The sequence below is a fragment of the Liolophura sinensis genome, chromosome 1 (genome assembly GCF_032854445.1).
Source record: "Liolophura sinensis isolate JHLJ2023 chromosome 1, CUHK_Ljap_v2, whole genome shotgun sequence".
In the NCBI taxonomy this organism is placed as follows: Eukaryota; Metazoa; Mollusca; class Polyplacophora; order Chitonida; family Chitonidae; genus Liolophura; species Liolophura sinensis.
This window is the reverse complement of record NC_088295.1, coordinates 15786293-15802660: the sequence shown is the minus strand read 5'-3', so window position 1 is coordinate 15802660 and position 16368 is coordinate 15786293. Positions and strand designations below refer to the sequence as shown.

General features: G+C 39.4%; 1 protein-coding gene across 2 annotated transcripts in view; it reads left to right on the top strand.

Annotated features, from left to right (window-relative positions):
• Positions 1-16368, top strand: part of LOC135462085 (protein flightless-1 homolog) — a 52355-nt gene that overhangs the window by 14495 nt on the left and 21492 nt on the right. For both annotated transcript variants that reach the window (XM_064739438.1, XM_064739437.1), the window contains 4 exons: positions 2296-2354; positions 2601-2758; positions 3279-3363; positions 3573-3729. In XM_064739438.1, coding sequence (XP_064595508.1) covers positions 2296-2354; positions 2601-2758; positions 3279-3363; positions 3573-3729 — 459 coding nt within the window. The remainder of the gene's footprint in view (positions 1-2295; positions 2355-2600; positions 2759-3278; positions 3364-3572; positions 3730-16368) is intronic.

The window sequence follows — 16368 nt, the reverse complement described above, 5'->3', positions numbered from 1 at the left end:
ATCACTGTTTCTGTCCAAGTGTTGTACTCTTCTGATTTTGACGGCATTACAACACTGTTTCTGTCCAAGTGTTGTAGTCTTCTGTTTTTGACTGCAATACATCACTGTTTCTGTCCAGGTGTTGTACTCTTCTGTTTTTGACTGCAATACATCACTGTTTCTGTCCAGGTGTTGTAGTCTTCTGTTTTTGACTGCAATACATCACTGTTTATGTCCAGGTGTTGTACTCTTCTGTTTTTGACTGCAGTTCATCACTGTTTCTGTCCAGGTGTTGTACTGTTCTGTTTTTGACTGCAATACATCACTGATTCTGTCCAGGTGTTGTACTCTTCTGTTTTTGACTGCAGTTCATCACTGTTTCTGTCCAGGTGTTGTACTGTTCTGTTTTTGACTGCAATACGTCACTGTTTCTGTCCAGGTGTTGTACTCTTCTGTTTTTGACTGCATTACATCACTGTTTCTGTACAGTTATGCTCGTAAAGCAAAGAGGTATTTCGCAAACATTTACAGCATAATAGCTGTGAAAATGGTGCGTTTTTACACATTATGGAGGCTCATTCCTTGAAAATGTATTTATATATGCCAGTTCAATTTATATTTTAGTATTCTTCAAGTTTGTATGACTTGGCATGTGTCAGATCTGAGTGCATTAAGGTCTTAAATGTGCATGCCCATACAATCAGATATTTTATACATATGTGATAATTGTGGTATAGCAAAAGTTAGACTAAGAGCTACGAAGCTAGACTTTCTAATTGATGCATATCTACCAGCCACTCAAAAGCCTGCATTATGCTAAGTACTACATCATTTTCCTTGTGGACTTTCAGAAGTTCCTTCATACATAAACTTGAGCATCTTAAAATATGAAGTAAAATGTTCTTGGGTAAGGAGTAAATTCAAGTACATGTAAATCAATAAGATCACGCACATGGAACAGCTGACAGTTCGGTCGATAGATATTTCTTAGGGTTGCACAATATCTGTGTTTTATCTCCATGATTGGTGTTAGCCACCTGGATATGCTGTGGGTAGAAATTGCCTGAGAACATTGACCTTGAGTACATGTGCATTACAGATTTTTTAAATATATGAATAAAAGGGGATATCAGTTTACAACAGTAAAGTGTACATTTTAGTGTATGTGCATGTATGCCAAAATAATTTATGATTAGTTGTTTACAGGTGATTCGGACATGAAACACAATGTACAACTCAGAATCTGTCTAGTTTTCTTCTTCATAGACTCATAAGAAGAATTTCTTGACTCGTTAAAGAAAAGTACAGGTGTAAAATGCAATTTTGGGAAATATATATAGGGATCCAAACTTGCTCACTGATTTCTTGGTTTGGCCCACCAAAGTAAAACATTTATGTTAGGTTACATTGTAACAGTGATTTGTCATAATTGTACTTACACTTTAATATTGCCATGCTGAGAATGGCTAAATATTCACTTCTGTAAACAAATACACATAGATTATATTACATCATGTATGATCTTCATATATTTGCACTAACAGTTATTAAAATAAGACATTGGTAGGTATAAAAACAGTATGTAAGCATGCCAAGCTGATAACAGTAACGACAATACGATAATGGTTGCTATATGTATTCAGTGTTTCTCTGTGCTAATACTAACAGTGCACCATGGAGTTCATGGATTTATAAAGTGTACATGTGTTTTTAATGTTTGAAGTGCAGTGTAAAAAGATTTGATATGTCTGTGAATTGTATCATATAAATGCCTCAAGATGTTTATGTAGAATATATATACTGTGTAATTCATGTGCCTGCTCTTACATGACTGAATGCAGTTCATGTTTAATATATGAATACATTTGTGTATAATTTACATATATGTACTCACATTGTTTGCCGCTTGAATATTCTTTCATAACTCTCTGTAGTGATGAATAGTGACAGCTACCTGTAAATTGTTGATACCTATACCTCAGTATATGTACATAAGTGAGTATCAAGGTTTGACTTGTCTGAACTTTGACTTTGTCAGAACTTAGGATCTGTGATTTATATATGCTGATTTGTAATGCCACAGCTCATTGTGAGTTTTTTCTGTAAGCTATATGTACATGTAAGGCTTTGTGGTGTGAATTTTATTTAGTTTGCCAATTTGCGGGATCTTTTGTGCAGATACAGTCATATGTATTATGTATCTGCAAGGGTAACTTATTGTATTTCAATACACATTTTGCATATATGAATATTATGAGATGAGAAAAGATAAGAATATTGTTTTTACCTAACTTTGGAATATGTCTCCTTTATCAGATTCTTGGGGCAGTTTGGAGTACCTCAACTTATCAAGAAATAAGTTGAAAGCTTTGCCTGTAAGTATTGTTTCAGTACTTACATGAATTCTTTCAGCTTTCATAATTATTAATGCAGAAATGGAGGAAAACTGTAATTTATAAATGTGGTTTAACAAGAGATAACAGACTGCTTCTTGAGCCAATATCTCTGACTACTCACAGCTAAACATTCAACAATGATGGATCATGTTCACTTACTTTGTTTACCATGGGTCATTATAGGTTACTCATTAATCTTTAGACATGTGCTTTCATTGGATTCAGAATTCCCTGTGTAAATTGGTTGAACTGAAGAAGTTGTACGTCAATTCCAATCAGCTAGACTTTGAGGGTATACCAGCCAGTATAGGGAAGTTGTTTGAACTGGAGGTGTTTTCGGCTGCTAACAATAACCTGGAGACCATTCCAGAGGGTCTGTGCAGGTAGGTTATATTTTATACATATCTGTAATGTATGTTGATAACTAAACTTGCATGTACATGTAAATATACCATAGCTGTAGACATAGCTGTACCATTGCTGTAGACATAGCTGTAGACAAAACTGTACCATAGCTGTACCATAGCCATACTCTCTTCTTTATGAAAACTAGGCAAGTTTTTGTGCATGTATGTTACTATACCAGTTAATGGATGTATATGTACTTGAGCTAATGTAGTCAGTATATACAGGGTGTAGGTGTAGTGCCTCAATCAGAAATGTTGAGAGGCAGTGGCACATCACACTGGTTAATTCTGGGACATCTGCTATGCCCCCATCTGAAATGTTACAGGAAGCGTCACCCAAGCTTCTTCATGGACACCTGTATTTTCCCAGTCAAAACTAGCTCCTCTTTCTCATGATGTAGTAATCTCTGTGATCTTGTGTGACTTAGATGGCTAACATCATTTAATTGCTTTCTGATGTGTGTACAATATGGAGTTTGTGTCTGATGTGCTACAGGTGTGGAAAACTGAAGAAGTTAATCTTGAACTGCAACAGGCTGATTACACTACCTGAGATACTTCATCTGTTGACAGATCTGGAGGTATGTAGTGTGTATGATCCATCCAGCTTCCAGTAGGTCAGATTTTCAATGTTTACACGATGTGCATAGGTTCACATTACCACTTCACATTTGCACTCAGATTTTGGATAGCATACAGTGTATCCTGATAATCCTACTTACTTTACTGCATGATTCGTGTGTGGAATTGGAACAGTGTACTGCAAGAACTATTTGTAATTTTCTTGAAGCTATTAGATGTCCATGACAACCCTGACCTGGTCATGCCTCCCAAACCAGTGGACTTGGTGAAGAAGAACTGGGAGTATTACAACATTGACTTCTCTCTCAACAACCAGCTGAGACTGGCAGGGGCTTCCCCTACCAAGGAACAAGATGAGAAGCCAGGTGAGTTATCTCCCTTCTCTCACATTTGCAGTCATCGTGAGGTTGTACATTTCAGAAGCATTTGACTGCTATTGTTGCGCCTTCCTTTTTCTGCTGAGAATGAAATCAGATGACATTGGAGTAATTTTGAAAAGAAAATATCTGCACAACCTGTCAACAGTGTTTATCTAGTCCAAAGTCACATTTTGTTATTAAACTAAGCCTACATTGTAAGAATGTCAAATTTTACCTGGGATTTGCAGCCTTTTAGATTGTGAATGTGTTGCAAGTATAGAATGCCAATGGAAAGGTATGTTTTTTTTATGTTTCTCTCTGTCCTATTTTTGTGGTGTTTGTTAAAGCATGTGTGTATGTGATTTGTTATTATCCTCTTGTGTTCATACAAAGGACTATTTTGTAAATAAAGCACTGTATTGTGATGCTTGTGCGTTTATGTACATGTCTTTGTGTTCTGAAACATCCAGCAGATAGTTTATCTTAAAGGATACATAAAACGCTTTGGTTTTATTTCTTAATGTGCAAATTATGATGTGTAATAGCATATAACACTACACAAAAGTATTCAACTTTTGCTCTGGGGGGTGGGGGGGGTGTGAATTATGGCTTCAGAGTACAGTTTTCTTAAGGGCCCAGCGGTCAGTCCGAGGGAGTGCTAAGCTCGTCCATAGAAGCCATGCAGTATCTGTTCACATGTTACCTTGCCCACACTCTAGCGACATGGTTCACCGGGCTTGAGGCACTTCAGGGGGGTTTTCACCAAGTTCTGAGCAAGATATACTATGACGTAATTTCAGGTATAAAAATACCCCCAAAATGAATTAATTTTTAAATAGAAATTCCAGGGCATAATTTTCTTCATTTGGCACAGAAACACAATCTTTGTTTGAGAGTTCCTTTTCACGTATCCTTTATCTTACGCTGATAATAATCCTGCAGCCGTGTACAAATAAGATTCTGTGTTGAATGTTTTATCAAGATTATTTTGTGAGTTATGTTTGTCAAACTTGTGGCATCGTAACCTTACAGACAGGTAAATGAATCTGAAATATAAGAGCTGCCCTGTTAGTTTGTTTTTTTTCCTGCATGTGGTCAGAACAGAGCATATGTTACATGCAGGTACAAATGTAGTTCTGTAAGATGGTTTATGGTGGGTAATTAATTTTCCCTTGCTGAGGACAGTTGAAGTTCTGATTCACTGCAGTAGTCACACCTTTGACTACTGAGGTTATGAGCTCAAATCCAGCATTATCTGGCTTCTAGTCAGGAGGTTTGCCAAGTACTTTGAACACTCTGGTTCCTCCAAACATGAACCTGAAAGTGAAACGTTCTTGAGCACGAGTTCAGCACCAGTCAATCAGTTGGCGGGTTATACAACTTATTCTGCATGGATGTACATGTGTTATTGATCTTCCAGTAATACACTCAAGATTACAATCATCACACCGAACGCAAATAATCACGACTAAAAAGTTTCTCAAAGGTACTCCAAGACAGTGGTTGAGTTCTTGAATGAAACACATATTCTTTTTATGTTCCTCGTGAGAACCTTCTCACAAAAAGCTGAAAGACTAAAGCCTTATGAACCTTTCAATTTATCTGTAAATTTTATGAATTTTATTACATGTACACACATTGCTTACATGAAGTGTTGGTTTACAGAATGTACCTTAATGACTTTAGACAGCCACTTCCTCACACTATGTCAGTTACTGTTTAAGCAAATTAAGCAAGAGTTTTACTCTGCAGTGCCTACTTTATTCTTTCCCAAGCATTAGTTAATATTATGTGACAATTAATCTTGGCACTGTTCCTAATTAGTCTGTTTAATGTAATAATGAGGTAATGCTTACTGCTGTCATAATGTGGGTAAAGAAAATCAGCTTATCGTGTAAACCACAGCCATTTAAGTGATTTCAAAGAGCCAAAAGGCATGACAAGGCTAGTCCAAGGCACATGTTGATCTGATGAATCAGCAGATTCTGTGGTTTGGGAGGGGTTGGGGGGGGGGGAGTGCTTGTGGTTCGGAGGCATGTCATTTTTATAGTGGTTTTTTTTTATATTTTTTTTGTATATTTTTATACTTTTACATCAAGTATCAGGTTATTATTGTTCAATCAGAACTCCACTTTGTCCATTATTACATACTGTTAGAGTGTATTAGGCCATAAGAGTTGTTTTCTACATGTGTGCTACATTTTTGTACTGAATATTTGAATAGGATGTGAAAGGCTCATGCTTTGGCGTTATCTGATCACATAATTGCTACCTGTAAATATATGAACATTTCTTAAAGGAATGGTAAATATAGTATTGTTTTTTTAGTAGATTATTGACTAAAATCTAGTAAATGTATACTGAATGATATTCGGTGAAAAAAAAACCCCACATTTTTAGGACCTACTTCACTGAACACTTGTGAATACTTTGTATTAATTCAGGTATGTGAATGGATAGTGTATGGCTGAACGGGGTTATGCTGAGATTACTCAACTTCAGTTTTCAGGCAGCTACAGAAGATTTATAGTCTGTAATATATTTCTGTTGTAACCCATCATATGTACAATGTATAAAGTTTGAAAATGGTCATTCACACCCCTGTACATGTAGTTCGTAAACTAACTAATTAGTGTGAAGTTGTTGTACATATGGTGGATATTTAGTTGCCGTGTATCAAAATAAGATTTGATAGTTATATACACAATTCCGGTGGTATTAAATTCTTCCTTGTCACCGGACACCATAAACAGTACCCTTGTTGACAAGGTAAAGATATTTACTTTGATCTCTGGCTTATAGACATGTCTACAAGGTCTTCACAGAGTGTGTCATTTGAACTGCAGACCACGTCTGTCATAATAGTTCATACCTGATGGCTGGTACAGGTGTATTTGATGGTGTGTAAATATGAATTAAGTGACCTGTCCTCACTCGAATTGAAAGCCATTACAGAGGATTTTAGGTGTATTTTGACAGATCAGGCATGGTGCATATTGACAGTTGAGTTGATCCACTAGCTGTCATTAAATACATGTGTACACAGACTATTACTTCTTTTTATAATTATGTGACCCTGTGTGCTTATTTGAAAGCTAGTGGGATATTAAATGGAGGGCTCTCTCAAATTTTCCATGCTGAAACGATTGATGGCTCTTCTTGTGAACCAGTGCATATTACGTTAAACATGCTGCCTATTTGCTGGCATGTATTTTTAATATATGAGCTTTGTTTACACGTGGATGTTCTTTAATATCCATTAAGTTGTGGTTCGTCATTTTCCTCATAATGGAAACTTGTTGCTATGTATCAGATAGTACATCATCAGCCTTCACAGTACAATTATCACAATAACACTAATAATTTCAGGCAATATAATGTTGTATGGTAATATTGTTTGTCACAAATGAGTGGCTGTGATGTAACAATGGTGTGCTAATATCCCTTGATTTCTGTATTTTTTTCCCACCCTTGTGCTATAAACCACAGAAGTGGTTGACCACTATATATGTAGTCTCTAGTCCCTGTGAATCAATTACAGTTTAACCCTAGCTGCCTTGACTTAACATTATCCTGTGTAGTGCTGGGTTATGTTGGGTGAAGTCAATGAATCATTACCTGTATGTGTTCATAACAGCTGTAGTCAGCTCATGAGTGAGAGAGACACACTGATGGCTCCTTGTAAATACAATATTTGCCAAATTTGGGATCTGTCCAAATGGGAGAAGGGATTAGAATAGTAGTAGTCTGTCTTGGCACCTATGTGGCCAGTAATTGAAACCCCCAAGACAAGCAGTGCCCACCAAGACAGTGGTGAAGTCGCCAATGGAGATAGAGTGACTGTTCATGCTCAGACTTGTCCCCCTGGGCCAGTGGAACAGCTCCCACTGGGGAACCGCTCAGTTCACTGGATTGCTTGTTTGCCCCATGATAATCAGGTGTCTCCAATCTGCAGGGGCCTTTAAATCCTGGTCACATAAGTGCAGGCTAGGTAACAGGGACTATAGTTTTTTGACACATTGCCAGTGCTAGCTTTTTATTACAGCAAAGTTTCATGGCTGTGTATATGGCTTTCTGTGGACAAGCTGACACTACAGTAGAAGCATGCTATTTGTGCTGGGTATTCCTTGGTTAAGTAGAATGATACCCTAACTTTGAGCCTTGCACAATGTACAGTACCAAGCCTACATGGAAAAAAAAAACAAAAACAGAATTAACTTTCCAAGGAGGTGATGACATGCCTTGTGTGAATATTTATGTGGAGGATCTACAAAGTGGATTGTCAGTTAGCTAAGATGACAATGTACCACACAACAGGGATTCACCAAGACGTTGTCAATACAGCCCAGGCAGGACTCTTAATAATTCATAATCTGAGCAGTTTCAGAGGAGAATCTACCATGATGACAATATGACAGGGATAGGCTGTGGACACATAGCAGTCAGAAGGCTTTCATGAATTTTCATTTTACAGCCAGTATCGGTTTCATGTTTTTTTCACTTCTGAATTGTTTACTAATCTTTAGTTCTTAAATGGATACTTGACGCTGTGGACATGGTGGAATTTACAGGCAGATACATTCTACTTTGTATCCAAGACTGATTTGGTGTCAGATTGAAAGTAAGCTGAGAAAGTGTGCCAAAGTCCGTCCTTATAAGGGGGACTTTTTGTTGCTTAAAACCGTGACAAAATAATGTGGATACAAAATTCCAGGAATCCTACACATGATATGAGTGAATTGCTTCATTTTCACCATAGTGAAGGTTCCCTTGTGCTGGACTACACCATTATATACTGAAGATGAGCAGTGAGGACCTCAGCCTACAGTTCAGCCAGTTGATAGAAGATGATCAGGATGAAGATGGAGTTGAATCAGACTCCTGGGATGGGGATGAGCTGGAAAGAGAGTTCAGGAATTTTTCCAAGGAGGCCACTTTGAAAGAGCACAAAAGCTCTAATCGTGATTCTTCCACCTCACTGATCCATGGGAAGATAGATAATACCTCAGCAGAATCAGCCAACTCCTTAAATGACATCCCAGTACGGACCTCTCTCCAGAGAAGTTTTTCTGTCAAGGAAAGATCTGAAAAGTTTGAGAAATCAGTAAATTCCCCTAGGAAGTCTTCTGAGAACACTGAAAATTCCACACCAAGGCTCAAACAGGACCAAATATCACAGATGATTTCAAAATTGAACAAAAGCATGGAAGACCAAGCAACATCTGTTAGGAAAATCAGAAGTGGATCAAGGTTTAAACAGAATGTGATAAGCATCTTTGAAAAGGAAGTAAATGACAGTATTAGTGAACCAAAAGCAATTGATAATTCTGAGCATCTTCGGCGATCCATCAAACTTCAGCGTGGCAGAGAAAGTGTCGAGAATGTGAAGGGTATTTTTGAGACAACATTGGGAGATGATAGTGAGACACCCAAACAAGTCAGTCCAAGACGTTCTCTTAGCAAGGAAAAGACACAAAACAGTGGCAAGTTGCTTGCCATCAAAGGTGTGTTTGAAAATGCCACTGATGTAGGAAAGGAGCAAAAAGCCAGAGGTAACCATAAACCTAAAGTATTAACACAGACAAGCGTTTCACAGCTAGCTACTGAGTTGCAGAAAACTTTGAAATTGTATACTCCAACTCCATCCTCTGTACCCTGGGCCTTCCCTGGGCAGACAACTACCTCTGACTCTGCCCATACCCTTCACTCTAGTTCTGAAACTTCAGGATACTCGACTCAAAGCCAGTCATCTCCCAGACACTTTGTGTTCCCTGGTCAGGTGGACATGGAGGCAATCTCAAGAAACTTACAGGCTAAACTTTCAAAGAAACTTAACCCTGATAGTCAGCCTAGACATAGTGAAGGCATTTGTGGGACTGTGGATACATTTGTATCACCGGCTGATGTGGTGAATGGCCAGACCTCAGCAGCATTGTCTCCAAGGCAAAAACAAAGTGACAGTGAACCTAAACAGAGCTCAAATTCTGAATCGAGTTCAAAGAAAAGCTTTGCTACAGCAGTGGTTACATGCTACGAAGCTCCAGCAGCTGCTGGTGGCCAAAGTGACAATGCAGCCAATGTTCATGAGAAGATTACTACTATAAAGGACAAAGACAGCTTAGTTTACCAGGAATGCCAATCACAGCCTGACCACATGCAGACACAGCATATATCCTCAAACACTGACAACCACCAAAATCAATCTGATAAGATAAGTAAAAATAATCTCTTAAAATCCCCAGCTGAATTCATTGATACAGTGACAAACTCTCATAAAGCGAATGTCAGTTTAAATTCAAGTAGATCTCTGCACATGGAAGCCTGTGGCAAAGCTGTTTCTGCTGATGACTTGCCCTCTGTTTCTCCAGAATCTGTGCTACCTGTTAGCAGTGCTTGTACATCCCCTTCTGTGATGGGTAACCAGCACTTCATGGTTCATGTCAAAGCTAACAAGAGTAATGAGCCAAGCGGAACTAATTTTTCCTTGCCACCAAACCCAGGAAACGATTCTGTATCGGACATTGTGCCAATAGACAGATATGACAATAAAAGTGTGTTAAGTAAGATTCGCAGACTGGTTACCACAGCTTCTGATGTGCAGAGAAATTCAGAGTATCGAGTCAGGGAATTAAGTATTCGTGAGAGGAAGCGGTCTGACATCCGGCGGACATGGTCTGATGTGGAATTGACTGCATCTGTGTCTTCTTCTGCTTCTTATCAGCTTTGTGACTCCAAAAAGAAAACCCATAGAAAAAGAGCTTCTTGGACTAGGAATGTAGAGCCCAGTCAGCTTCAGAAGTCCACAGTCACTCAACGCGAGCATTTGTCAAGTGATTCCAGCAGTGTGGACAGTGCCAATTACCATATGCCGTGCAGCTCATACATTTTGAAGGACGTCAGGCAGTGGGCAAAAACAGTTCAGATGTCACTTGAGAAAGAGAAAATGACACACATGCATGTAAGCAAGGCTTACGTTCACGCTGACATTGAAAATGTTGTTCCATCATACTTTCTGGTTAAGGATAATGGGCAAAATGAAAAGTCAGTGTCTTCAAGATTCATTAACCAGGAAAGACCAGTTTACTCTAGATATGATAGTCAGGAAAGACACTCACCCTGTAATCATAACAGGCAGGAAAAATTTATCAATACTACCTCTGACAGTCACGCAAACCAACTTTCTTATGGATATAATAGTAAGAAAAGACCGGTTTCTGATAGATATGATAGCCAGGAAAGGCAAATTTCTGCTAGAAATGGTAGACAGGAAGGATCTGTTTCTGCTAGATATTATAACGAGGATAGACCATTGTCTGGTAAATATAATAGCCAGGAAAGGCCAGTTTCTCCTGCACATAATAGCTGTGAAATGCCAATTTCTGGTAGATATGATAGTGAGGAAAGGCCTGTTTCTGCTAGATATGATAGCCAGGAGAGGCCAGTTTCTGTTAGATATGATGGACATGAAAGACCAATGTCTGGTAGATATGATAGCCAGGAAAGACCTGATTCTGCTAGATATGGAAGCCTGGAAAGGCCTGTTTTTGTTAGACATGATGGCCATGAAAGGCCAATGTCTGGTAGATATGATAGCGAGGAAAGGCCTGTTTCTGCTAGATATGATAGCCAGGAAAGGCCTGTTTCTGTTAGACATGATGGCCATGAAAGGCCAATTTCTGGTGGATATGATAACCATGAAAGGCCTGTTTCTGCTAGATATGATAGCCAGAAAAGGCCAATCTCTGTTAGATATGATAGTAAGGAAAGGCCAATATCTAATAGATATAAAAGCCAGGAAAGGCCTGTTTCTGCTAGATATGATAGCCAGGAAAGACCAGTTTCTGTTAGACGTGATAGCCATGAAAGGCCAATGTCTGGTAGAGATGATAACCAGGAATGGCCTGCATCTGCTAGATACAATAGTCAAGAAATGCCAATATCTGATAGATATGATAGCCAGGAAAGGCCTGTTTCTGCTAGATATGATAGCCAGAAAAGGCCAATATCTGCTAGATATGATAGTAAGGAAAGGCCAGTATCTGCTAGATATGATAGCCAGAAAAGGCCAATATCTGCTAGATATGATAGCCAGAAAAGGCCAATATCTGGCAGACATGATAGCCAAGAAAAGCCAGTTTCTGCTAGATACGATAGCCATGAAAGTGCAGATTCTGCTGGATATGATAGTCAGCAAAGATCAGATACTAGACATGACAGCCATGAAAGGCCAGTTTCTGGTAGATATGATAGCCAGGAAAGGCCAGTGTCTGGTAGATATGATAGCCAGGAAAGGTCAATTTCTATTAGTCAGGAAAGACAAGTTTCTTCTAGACGTGATAGTCGTGAAAGGTCAGTTTCTGCTAGATATAATGGCCAAAAAAGGTCAGTTTCTGCTAGATGTGATAATCAAGAATGGCCAGTTTCTGCTAGATATGATAGCCAGAAAAGTCCAGTTTCTTACACATATGATAGCCAGGAAAGGCCAATTTCTATCTGTCAGGAAAGACCAGTTTTTGCCATATGTGATAGTCATAAAAGGCCAGTTTCTGCTGGATATGATAGCCAGGAAAGTCCCGTTTGTAACAGATATGATTGCAACGAAATGCCAATCTCCACTTGTGGTAAACTTGATTGTGAGGAAGGACCAGTTTCTATGTCTGGTAGATTTCTTATTACAGGTAATACATTTGAACATGTAAATCAGAAAACCATCAGAGTAATTAACTCTCCAGAAACAAGAACATATGATTGTAACCAAAGGCCCCAATCAGAAAAACATTTAAAATGTGTTGATAACCAGAATTCAGAAAACTCTGTGAATCGGTTAGGAGCATTAAGCCGTCAAGTCCAGGGAAGGTCTCAGCCGGACACCACTTCATTGCACAGTCTAGGAAATGCGTTCCAGTCTCATGGACCAGATGTCAATGCACAGGTGAAACACTTACCAGATCAAGGAGAAAATGATTTTTCTGACTTGGAGAACATTAAACCCTTTTTAGCCCCCAATCAGGAGATGAAACCTGAATCATGCTATGACACTGAAAGTGCTGTTGAAAGTGACATGGAGTCAGTAGTGAACGCAAGTGCTAGACCAGTCCGCAAGTTTTGGTCTTTGAACTCCCTCTCACAGGGTAAAATTCTTGTGAACTCGAATGGTCAAAGTCTCCAAAATGATATATCTATTTTCAAACCTCAGTCAGTTGAAGATATACAAGCAATGGATGCCATTCAACAGCTACGACACAGGGCCAGTAGTGTCAGAAGCTTGAGCAGGTGCTCTTCTGAAATGACGGATGAATTGTCATCCCAGTACAGTATATTTAGTGAGCGGGGACACTTGTCTACCTCAGTAAGGGAGGGTAAACAGCCCCCACATCAGGGATATCAGGGATACAAGGACAGTGTGCATTACAGTGTCAGGCCACCTGTGGTCAACAGTGTAGAACAATACACGCATCCAACAAATCGTAATCCAAACTCCATTGACAATAGCTCTGAGCAAATGAAGCCAATAACCAAATCTATTCCCACAGTGATAATTCATCCTGCTGATTCAGAAGGCCAGTGCACCCCCAAGGTGATGGAAACAAGTCCTACATGCACATGTATGAAAGCCCAGGTGCCAGAGAATAGGGTAAAACCAGATCACGAGGTTAAAACAGACAGTCACAATATTTCAAAAAGCAGGACAGCTGCAAATGAAATAATACCAGTCAGGTCACAGTCACTGGAAGCGCTGAACACAAGGCCAAAGAGTCGACCACTCAAGAAACGGGATAGATCAAATTCTGCATCAGTGGGTTTGAACTTTCTTCATGATAAACTGTTGAAATTCATAAACAATCCAGAGCCACAGACATCAGTATTTGTGCATTCTAAAGTTTCTGATGTGCAAAGGTCAAAACCTATAGATGGTGTAAAGGAACGAAAAAATACTTTTCAGGAAATTTCATCTGAGCATAAAACGAGAGATTCAGACAAAACACCTGGGTTTTCTTCCACAAACTCAAAGACATTAGAAAGTGTGCAGTGTGAGAAATCAGTAAGGCCACAGTCAGCTCATTTCACTGATTCCAAGAACAGACCAAGAGCTAACTTCAGTGTGGAGGAGAGAAAATCTAAGAAAACTGTTTCCTTTGGTGAAACTCCTCACAGCCTCTTAAACACTGTGAACTCCTCTCATAATCCGGGTAACTTCCGACTAAGAAAACCCCAATCCAGGCCAGAGCAGCCTGTCCAACAGAGGGACAAACCTCTGAAGGCTTTCCCTATCCACAGCAGCACGGAGTGCAAATACATGGTGCTAGAGGAGCCAGTTTATGTGATCTACAAACCTCCAGATGAAGCCAGTCCAGAAGAGTCTGGGAAACAAGGAAATGGGTCATTAAGTGTTCGTGCTGAAGTTGAATCTGAACAACTAACATCCACTGGCATCAGGGCAAAGCGTCCAAGTAAATCGCGTATTCCACGACCTGTCAGAAGTATCAGTCCTACACCAGTACATGTGCACCAGAGTTTGGATTATAACCAAAAAGGCCCTTCTAGAACAGCTAATCATATTTTATCAGAAAAGAAGAAAACAATGTCCCTAGATGACAGAAGTTGGAATTCATTATCAGTATGGCCAAAAACTGGCAGATCACAACAGAGCTCTATGAGCCCCAGGCGTTCAGTATCAACAAGTCAGGAAAGCTTAATTCGCAGTTCACTAACAGAAGGCATGTCCAAAGGGACCTTGCATTATAGCTCTGCCCTGGATTTGAAAACGTCACATTCTCAAAATGGCATTCATCAACTAGGGGGTCATCAAGCAGGTAACAGGTCAGATTTTAGACCTGTTGCAAGAAAAGCTTCCCCCAGGCAGTCCTGGCAAAAACCAGAGTCTTTTAATCGAAGCGGCAATTCTCCAAGAATATCAGTGTCTGCCTGGCCAGTGGCAAGTAAAAGTCACAGAGAAACCATTTCCAAAGATAACATTGAAGGGAATACCCAAAACAGTGCAAAAACTTTGTTCAAAGCTAAATCATTTAGTACTTCTGACTTGTCCATGAAACCAAACAGACCAAATTTACATAAACTCTCACCGAAACCATCGCAAAATTTACCAACAAAATCTAGAACTGTTGGATCTCCTCGATACCATGCGTCCTCAGGAAGAAATCATGGATTTCACCATTCACCATTGGTATCGTCATCTAGAGCCAACAACGGTAACGCAGCTGCTGTGAAAAGCCAAGAACGACCAGGTTCTGCTGTTTTACGTAAAATGTATGACCAGAAGCTGCAAGCAGCTCGCAAAAGCACATCGGCATTACAAACAAGTCATTATGACCCTGAAAGCCAGTCTCTACATGCAGAAACTGGCACTGTGGAACCTGCACACGGAAATTCCAACATAAATACTTCTGGTCCAGGTAGAATGTTTGTGAGTGCCGGAAGACCAGGTGCTCTATCTCCAGGTGTGATCGCAGATGGTGGGGGAATTGAACCAAGTGTGTCGGTCAGCAAGTCCTGTATGGAAGATCTTAATAGAAGGATGCATGAAGAAAATAGCAGTGTTCAATCTTCATTCAAGGACGTCTCTACATCTGAAAGTGAGGAGACAACAAAAGCCTTGGTGAGAAGTTGCCACCCACTCGCTGTGGCTCTCAGGGCAGCAAAGTGCCAGCAGAGGGAACGGAATTTGGGTATCCAAATCCCAATTACTCTGGAGCAAGCAAACGATAACCCAGAACTTGTTCTACCCGTGACAGGGAATTCTGATTTCAAAAGTCTTCTTGTACCAAGGGCACAGAAGCAGTGGAAAACCAGAGGGAAAGTTCCATCCGGGAACAGAGATGGAAAATGCAAAGCTGTGACTAGACATTACCTTAATCGTGCTGAAATGATGTTGCAACAACAACAACTGTGTGATATTGATTTGGAATTTGAGTCATCAGAGAATGAAGGTAGGCATGTGAAAGGGTTTGTTTATGAACACTAGGCAAAAGGACAAACCATTTTAGAAATGCATATTCTTGAAACAATGTGGTTCAAATCTATTACAACATACTGACTTTTCTTTGTAGCACGTCTGTAGAAGAAGATTTGTTTATTTTTTTCATGGTTGATTGATGTAAAGAGTTTTTTGTGTTAATGGAATCGAGAATAAACTACTGTTTGCAGCTATGGTTCGTAAGTGACTGAAGACAGCTGTGGTGGGTATGATACATTGCCTGAGAGTCAATAGAATGACACTTTCAAACCAGACAACTGCTTTAGCTTTATTTGAGTGCTCTGTTGGAATAGACATACATGTCATATTTCTGGTTAGACTTGTTTTGAATAACATGTTTTCCATATAATAGACAGTTTTGGCCCTTGAGTGACCTCAGTCTTTTATCTGTATTGGTGCCATTGAAGTCGGAATGAAGTGCTTCAGTAGTGCCAGGTAATGGTTGCTTGACACTGCCACCTGTTATTGTTACAACTGTACACACAGGTCATCATATACACATGTGCATTGTGTTGTTCAGAACATTAACACTATTGCCACCTGTTAGTGCGTTTTAGTATCTTAGATATAATGCATATATCTTTGTATATGTATTGAACCAAGCATGTTTAATAACTGGTTCCATGGTACAACTGAAAGACACAGGTACA